The sequence below is a fragment of the Tarenaya hassleriana genome, unplaced genomic scaffold (genome assembly GCF_000463585.1).
Source record: "Tarenaya hassleriana unplaced genomic scaffold, ASM46358v1 Cleome972, whole genome shotgun sequence".
Classification (NCBI taxonomy): domain Eukaryota; kingdom Viridiplantae; phylum Streptophyta; class Magnoliopsida; order Brassicales; family Cleomaceae; genus Tarenaya; species Tarenaya hassleriana.
In genome coordinates this window covers 1-8,481 of record NW_010972132.1, presented here as the reverse complement: position 1 = coordinate 8,481, position 8,481 = coordinate 1, and the positions used below count along the sequence as shown (strand labels likewise).

At 43.0% G+C, this 8,481-nt stretch overlaps 3 protein-coding genes across 3 annotated transcripts; 2 read left to right on the top strand and 1 right to left on the bottom strand.

The window, feature by feature from the left end:
* Positions 1 to 402: 402 nt before the first annotated feature.
* Positions 403 to 2,337, bottom strand: LOC104804849 (ABC transporter G family member 10). Its single transcript, XM_010529208.1, has one exon. The coding sequence runs from the start codon at positions 2,307 to 2,309 to the stop codon at positions 528 to 530; it is 1,782 nt and encodes a 593-aa protein (XP_010527510.1). The 5' UTR covers positions 2,310 to 2,337; the 3' UTR covers positions 403 to 527.
* A 1,122-nt stretch (positions 2,338 to 3,459) lies between these two features.
* Positions 3,460 to 6,795, top strand: LOC104804848 (UBP1-associated protein 2C-like). The gene is made up of 2 exons (XM_010529207.1): positions 3,460 to 4,836; positions 5,447 to 6,795. Exon 1 carries the CDS (start codon positions 3,557 to 3,559, stop codon positions 4,826 to 4,828), a length of 1,272 nt encoding a protein of 423 aa, XP_010527509.1. The 5' UTR covers positions 3,460 to 3,556; the 3' UTR covers positions 4,829 to 4,836; positions 5,447 to 6,795.
* A 193-nt stretch (positions 6,796 to 6,988) lies between these two features.
* On the top strand, positions 6,989 to 8,478 carry LOC104804850 (malate dehydrogenase 1, mitochondrial-like; the record flags this gene model as incomplete). Its single annotated transcript, XM_010529209.1, has 4 exons — positions 6,989 to 7,334; positions 7,659 to 7,832; positions 8,125 to 8,293; positions 8,405 to 8,478. Coding segments are annotated over exons 1-4 (660 nt in total), but the record flags the coding sequence as incomplete, so codon positions are not given.
* Positions 8,479 to 8,481: the final 3 nt, after the last annotated feature.

Sequence of the window (8,481 nt, the reverse complement as noted above, 5' to 3'; positions counted from 1 at the left end):
ATGCAAGTCATCAACTTTGAACGCAGTTTCAGTACCACATACGCTCATGGTGAAGGGTTCACCAATTGCACGGCACGAATGAAAGAGAATATCACCTCTTTGTTTGTGCAGCTGATGAGTCTCTGAAAGACTTGGAGCACACAATATATATATATATATATATTGCATGTTGAGGAACTTGGGAAAAAAAAAAAAAGATCAAAATCAGGGTGTTTTAGGAGGCAGTGGAGCTTCTGAGTATGTCTATATGTGATCTTGTTGATGAAACAAAACAGAGGTTTTATGATACGTGAAAAACAGGGGAGGAGGTTTTGTTTCTGTATCAATTTGTTTTATATTGTTTTGATTGGTACGTGACTTATTAAATCAATCGTGTGGAGGAATTAGATGATAATACAAAATGGAAAAAAAAATTACATATTTGTTGGTGAAAGAATAAACATTGCATGATTTTATCCAAAGTAAGAAAAAAAATCATAATCAATAAGAATCTGTGTCGTATAATCAGAAACAGAAACGGAACTCTACTAGGTTCTTGTTCTGTAGCATCTGTACCACAAGATGAAGAATCCAAGAACTCTGTAGGAGACAATGAAGCTGAACATGACACCGAGATTGCTCCATTTCCGGGACTCTGTAAGGTCTTGCTGTCTCATCAAGAACAGATCTCCTCTGTACTCATTTATCATCAGACACTCGAAGGGGTACTTGAACAAGCTCAGGTAATGCATGAACTGCCAGTAACTCGGGATCTTGTCCTTAGCGATGAAATATCCAGAGAACATGAAGAAAGATCCCATGAGGCCCGATATAACCGATGTCCCCATTATGAAGTTCGGGACTAGGGCGCTGAAACACGCCACGAATGAGTTCGACATGAGAAGAACCATCCACATCACCAGCCAGAAGTAGAGAAATCCGTCAACCTCTCGTCTCAGACCGACCAGCCAGTAAACGGGCGTGGAGAAGAGACAGCTGATGATCAGGAGAAAGGGAATGAAGATGAGGGTATCGGCCAGAACGTACGACAAGACACTGTAAGCTCTTCTTGATGTCTCTCTCATGAGGATTCTTCGGTCCTGCAAGAAAATCGGGAGTCCTTCCGTCGTGGAAGACAGCAGGAAAGTGAGAGTAAACGCGAAGAACCCGGTTCTTGTCTGCAGTGAAACTTTCCGTTCTCGGTTTTTGTTGCCCACGTTCAAGTATATCGTCCCGAGAATCAGTCCGGCTATGGAGGCTTGTAAAGCTCTGGTTGCAAACAGTTGCTTTGTCCTGAAGATGTTCTTGCAAGATCTTTGCCCTAGTATCAGTACTTCTTCCAGTATCAAGTTGTTGTTTCCGGATACAGATTGTTCTGTGTCTGCGTTATTACAGCAACTCTTCCACTTTTCTCTGACAGCATCACAGCGCAAAACCTCCCTGCAGTTACGGGTTTCAACCGGCTCGAGACTTTCCGCAATGTCAATCGCGTATTCAAGAACGTTCACACGGCGAGGAATAAGGTGACCGGTGAACTTGATCCTATGGTAAAGCAAACTAACGGATCCGTTGTGAACTACCGACCCGTTTGAGAGCAAAACTACTCGATTAATCTGCTCGAGAATCCGAAACCCGGGCTGGTGGATGGTGAGAACAATGGTTTTACCTTGTTTAACCGCCATATCTTTGAGAAGCATAACAACGTGAAGGGCAGATGCCGAATCTAGACCAGAAGTTGGCTCATCAATCAGTATAATATCAGGGTCATGAACAAGCTCAACTCCAATGGAAACCCTTCTTCTCTCTCCCCCGGAAATCCCAGATCTCGAACCATCACCGATTCTTGAATCCTTTACTTGTTCCAATCCAAGTTCTTGAATCAACCTGTTCACCCTCGTCCCGGCCTCTTTTCTCCTAGCCTTCAGCCTGAAGAGCGCGTTGTACGTGAGCGTTTCTTGCACCGTAAGTAACGGAAACAGGGCGTCTTCTTGAGGCACAAACCCGGAAACTCTCCTGAACCCCGGAGAATCCACGGGGCAGCCGTTGACGAGGACTTGTCCGGAAACTCCTCCCGGAGAAACTTTTCCGGCGAGAATCTCCAGCAACGTAGTCTTCCCGGCGCCACTTGGGCCTGCAATTGCAGTGATCTCCCCAGGCCTTGCCTCACAAGAAACGCTCCTCAATACGATCTTCTCTTCCCTTTCCTTGAACAAACCACAAAAATCATCTAATATGAAGCTTCTACACAATCTATACGTAAGGTTCTTGGTCTCTAATCTGTATGAAATTTTCCGGCGATCGGGAACCGGAGCTTTCACCGGAAGTTCCATCGGAGGAGAAGAGAGAGAGAGAGAGAGAAGGAAGAAAGAATCAAACTCTAAGACAGAGAATGTAAAACAAGTAAAGCAAAAACTGTGAGATAAGTGACGAAGAAGAAAGGGAGAGAAGATGAGCTAACGCACCAACCTCCAAGGAAACCTTTAATTAATAATATATACAAATGGAGTCCTTAAATTCAATTTCAAAAGCTAAGACTTAAAGCTTCTCCCTTGGCTTCCATGGACTAGAAGCCATTAGACATTATTTATGTTTTCCATATACAACCTAAGATAAGATGCAAGAAAAAAAAAATGATAACATAAATGTGGATTTTTTAATTATATTGGGTTGATGGGGTTTGGGAAGAGGTGCAAGAAACGACCAAGAATTGCCGAACAGGGTTTGCTTTTCTTCACAAGGATCTCATTTTCAGGTGAGCTGAAAAAGCTTTTGACTGTGAAAGGGGTTATTGTCTTGTTGGTTGTCTTATTTGCAGCTAACTCAATGTCTGTTTTTCATCTACTCTAATTTTGAAACCTCTGACTAAGCGAGAGGGTTCCCTTTCGTCCAAATTCATTTTGGTATAGGCAAAGAATACGAGGGTGGTATTGTATTTTTTCCTTTTCTTTTAGATCAAATTGCAATTTGTCCAAAATCTACTCAAGGTCATATCACAATTTGATTTTTCAATATATATATTATATATATACACACATGGTTTTTTTAGGAAATTTCCAAACATGATGACTTTGATTAAGATTAATCATTACATAACCACTAGTTTTCATATAAAAAAAATTAAAATTAAATCTAAGTATATAATAATGTTGAATAATTTGAATATATGATAATATTGAATTAGATATAGGTAGTAATGATACAATAGAAATATATATATATATATATATATATATATGAGATTATTTCTATTATATATATCTATATATTAGTTTGATCTCTATAACAAAAAATAATTTCACTGTACGTTCCTTTTTTCGGATAAACCTCAGGTGTGTTTATCAATTTCCAAAACATGTTTTCACAAAATAATTAATAATTAAGAAAAAATGAATTTGTACATTATCAATTTCTCGGCCCAACAGCCCAACACAAAATACGACGGCCTATATAATATCAGCTTCCCTCGGTTTTTCCATCGTTTCTTTTCCTGAAAATTTATTTTCTTGTGACCCCTCCTAACTCGAGTCTCCCTCTCCCCCACTCGATTAGGGTTAGGGTTTTTGAGAATCTGCGAATCATGGATCTAACGAAGAAGCGAAAGCTCGACGAGAATGGCGGCGGATTGTTCCCTGATGGCGTCCCTGGTCCAATTAGATTAACGCCTCAGGACGCTCGGAAGATCATCGAGCGGTTTTCCACTGAACAGATGCTCGACATCTTGCAGCAAGCTGCCGTTTGCCATCCAGATGTTCTCGAAGCCGTTCGCTCGACCGCCGACTCTGACATCGCTCAGCGGAAGCTGTTCATCCGTGGCCTCGCGGCGGAGACCACGACCGAGGGTCTTCGGTCGCTTTTCTCTACTTACGGTGATCTTGAAGAGGCTATTGTGATTCTGGATAAGGTAACGGGGAAATCCAAAGGGTATGGTTTCGTCACTTTTCGGCATGTCGATGGAGCCTTGCTCGCGCTGAAGGAGCCATCCAAAAAGATAGATGGTCGTGTGACAGTCACGCAGCTTGCGGCTGCTGGGAATCAAGGTACGACAACTAACGTTTCTGACATTTCGATGAGGAAGATCTATGTTGCAAACGTGCCGTTTGACATGCCGGCCGATAGGCTTTTGAATCACTTCCTGGCTTATGGGGATATTGAAGAGGGTCCATTGGGCTTCGATAAATTGACTGGTAAATCAAGGGGCTTTGCTTTGTTTGTCTACAAGACATCCGAAGGGGCACGAGCGGCACTTGCTGATCCGGTGAAGGTAATTGACGGGAAGAATTTGCACTGTAAATTGGCTATAGATGGTAAGAAAGGGAAGCCCGGGATGCCACCGGCTCAGGATGGTGTTGTTCAGGGAGGTTCCGGGCCTGGGCATGTTCACGGTGATGGAATGGGGATGGTTCCTCCTCCCGGACCATATGGTGCTGGTGGCCGACCTGGTGGTCCTGGTGGAATGGGTCCTTACGGTGGATACTCGGGACCGCCGCCACCGCTTCACATGAATTCTGCTCCGTCCTCCATGGGTGTTGGTGCTGCTGGGGCTGGTGGATATGGAGGGACTGGGTACGGTGGACATTATGATGGGTATGGTGGTCCAGGTTTGGGGGGTTATGGTGGTGCTGGTGCTGGATCAATGGGTGGTGCTGGCGGTGGATATGGTGGATCTGGTGCCGGTGGTGGGCCGTACAGAATGCCACCGAGTTCAATGCCTGCTGGTGGTTACCCCGAATCTGGACATTATGGGTCATCAACCGCATTTCCTGGTCAGCATCATCAGCCTGTTGGGACCTCCCCGGTGCCTAGAGTTCCTCTCGGTGGGATGTACCCCAATGTCCCACCAAATTACTGAATGGCAAGGTTGTTATCCCTTATATCCTATTCATCATTTTACTCTATCAGGCTGGTATTAGGTTTTTGCATGAGTGTGCCTTCTGCATTTACATGCTTTCTTATTACTTTTTGGCAGACTTTTTTTTATAGTTGGCGTCGTAGAGATGGTTTGTCTTGTCCGTTTGGTAGAAATGTTGCAGCTGGTCTTCCCCGTGTTATATGAAACGTTTCCTTTGATTCTTTATGTTGTTTGGGCGTAATAGTGCCCCAACTTAATGTCCCAATGGACAACAAGGAAAGTGGTCTTTCTATAGCGGACTCTTTTCTGGTGGATATTGGCTATAGTGGAATAGAGTATTTTAAGCTGTTGGCACTATCTCATGCATTTTTTTTCTGTGTATCTGCTTTGGCTGTCAGTTGAAGTGCTCTACTTATTTTCTTGTCTGCGGCACTAGCATACAGTTGTTGATTCTTCTTCTGTCTCTTCACAAGTTTTTAATCGATGTTATGCTTATTTGTGTCAACAATAGCCATTTGCTTTAGGCAGTGCACCGAGAAAGTTTTTTGCGTTTGATGAATTGATTTCCTCTTAATGCTAATGACCAAATTGAGTTTGTGAATTGGGTGTTTGATTCAGGTTCGTGACAGCATGTTGGGGGAAGATGCTTGTTGTGCTTAATGGTGATTGCCTGATTGCAGCCACTTAGTCTCTGGATTGATGAATGTGTTCAATGTGCTTTGACCTCTCTGCACTTGATCTGAATGTGCTTTTGGATTCTGAGTGCCTGGTTGCTAAATGACTGACTAGAGTAGTATATCTTGATGTACTCTTTTTTTTTTTAAATCTCAGAGATACTAGCAGCAGATGGATTTTTGTTTGTTGATTTGTGAGTTTTTTAATAATCTCTTGTACTCCGCCCCCGGTGTTTTTCTGGCTTAGTTTCCAACTTTTCTACTTGTGGCTGACTGTGTAGTTGTCTTCTGCATCTTCTACACCAGTGCTAAGCTGGTTTTGATGTTTGAGGAGTGCTTTTACCGTCAACAGAATGTTTATATGCTTTCGGTGACATAAATGGCAGTAGGTATAACCTTTGCTATGTGATCATCTGATTGGTGGTGTACGAATAACGGGTGTTTGCTGTATGGGGTTCTTGCGGGGTTGCTTAGGCTGTTGTGATCACAGCGAGCTAGTTTTGTATTGGAGAATCTATGAAGCAGATTCGATTTTAAAGAATGTGCACTTGGTGTAAGATCTGCTTGAGTTTTTTTTTTTTATGTGGGTAGGAACGAGCCATTGTTGCCCATTATTGTTGTTGTTTGATACAACTTGGTAGCTGGCGTTACACTGCTGAGTAACATGATGAAACTTCAATTCATGTTGAAGATGATGTGGCTTTTGGAGATTCCGTGGCATTCAGAAATTTGCATACTCGTGATGGGAAAAAGATTCTAATGGGTGATGATGATGATGATTGGTAGGAACTTGGTTCATATTCGTGGTTGTTAGAAGATAGCATAGATGCTTGCTCTGGCTTGATAATTGTGAGCCACACGCCGGAAGGAATCGTCCATAGTCATTTGCTAACGCTAACTCTTGATGCCTCGTTTTTGTTTTCTTCTGTGTCGGGGCAAAATACCGATGCTCTTTCGCAACAACACGGTGGGAGCGGGCCATCCAATGGACGGAAAATGCCCCCTGAGATGACAGTGGGAGTCGGGTGGGTGGTGACCGACCGACCGACCAGGACTAGAGTGACGATGGTGAACCCTCCACTCTTGTAATATTAGAACCTATGTTTTGGAATCCGATACGTTATCTAAACATAGAGTGAGTGTATCGTTACGACTACAGGATCTCTCTCAGGTTGCGGTTTATCGGAGCTATATTCAATTATTTGTTTTTTTTTTTGTATTTTAAAAAAACAAACTGTGTTTAACGTTCCATCGTAGGAGTAAGTATAGTCGTTGACCGAATTTTCAGATATAGTCGTTGACCGAATTATCTCTTAATTTATTATCGTAATTAGTTTCTAATTCAAATTTATCCATCCATTAGAAATGTAAAAAGGCTGTGTTTTTTAGATGCTCCTTTCTTTATTATATGATTATACATATATAATAAGATTGTAAAGTGTATAATAAAAAAAACCTCAAAGTGGAGTCCCTCATCACTCTCAAGTCTCAGCACAACCTTCACCACATATAAAAAGAAGGGCCCGCCTCTCTCTCTGCGCTCTCTCCAAGACTCGGTCTCTCTCTCTCTCTGCTCGATCCCGACGAAAATGTTCAGATCCATGCTCGTCCGGTCATCTTCCTCGGCGAAGCAGGCGCTTCTCCGCCGTGGGATCTCCTCGGAGTCTGTCCCGGAGCGTAAGGTCGCCATCCTCGGTGCCGCCGGTGGGATCGGTCAGCCCCTCGCCCTCCTCATGAAGCTTAACCCTCTCGTCTCTAGCCTCTCCCTCTACGATATCGCCAACACGCCCGGCGTCGCCGCCGATGTCAGCCACATCAACACCAGATCTCAGGTATCCCTTTTCGCCTTATCCTCTTCCCCTCGAATATTTTGGATTTCTCCGTAGGGATCTAATTTTCCGTTTGATTCGCTTGTTTTATCCGCCGGATTCGGTGTCATTTCTTGTATTTGTGTGAATCTCTGGTTTTATATTTTTTTTAGCCATTGGAGATTCCTTGCGTAATGTGTGCATCATGATTAGTGTTCGCTCTTGCTGATCAATATACATTTCGATCCATTTTCTGGAGGAAATGCCCTTGTGTATTTTTTTTCTTTTACATGTTTTTTTTTGTCTATTGGTACAATTATTCATGTGGGTTTTGCTTCGTATGGATAGGTTGTGGGATACATGGGCGATGATAACTTGGGAAAAGCTCTTGAAGGAGCTGACCTCGTCGTCATTCCAGCTGGTGTGCCCAGAAAGCCTGGCATGACCCGTGACGATCTTTTCAACATCAATGCTGGAATCGTCAAGAGCCTCTGCACCGCCATCGCTAAGTACTGCCCACAGGTGACAGTTGTTGTTCAATCATGGTGTTGATCTTTTTGTGAAGAGAATGTATAATCATGTACCTGTTCGGATTCACGGTTTCATTTTGTGAAATTATGGTGGTAAAGTCACTGTCTTTTCCGTCTGTGGAATGTTGTTAGAGAATAAACTAACCATGTATGTATCAAGAGCTTATCTTTCCCTTGCTAAACATCTGCTTAGTTAGGCGTTTTTTTTTTGTTTTCCTATCTGTAGTTTTGGTGTTCTTTCAAACAGCTGACTGAAGATTGGAAATTCCCGTTTTCTGAATCAGGCGCTCGTCAACATGATCAGCAACCCTGTGAACTCTACTGTTCCAATTGCGGCAGAGGTTTTCAAGAAGGCTGGCACTTACGATGAAAAGAAATTGTTTGGTGTAACCACTCTTGATGTTGTTAGGGCCAAGACCTTCTATGCTGGAAAGGCAAAGGTCCCTGTTGCAGGTTTGTCTCGTTGCCTTTCTGCCCTTTGGTAGTAATTGGTTATGTGATATATATGTCATGTTCTTGTTTTTTCAATGCTTTGAATTCTGACTCAAGTTCTCGCCACTGCAGAGGTCAATGTTCCTGTTGTTGGTGGTCATGCAGGCGTTACCATTCTCCCTCTGTTTTCTCAGGTTAGTTCTTTCCTC

Coding starts and splice junctions, on each gene's coding strand:
- LOC104804848 (XM_010529207.1), top strand. CDS start 3,557: ATGGATCTAACGAAGAAGCGAAAGCTCGACGAGAATGGCGGCGGATTG.
- LOC104804849 (XM_010529208.1), bottom strand. CDS start 2,309: ATGGAACTTCCGGTGAAAGCTCCGGTTCCCGATCGCCGGAAAATTTCA.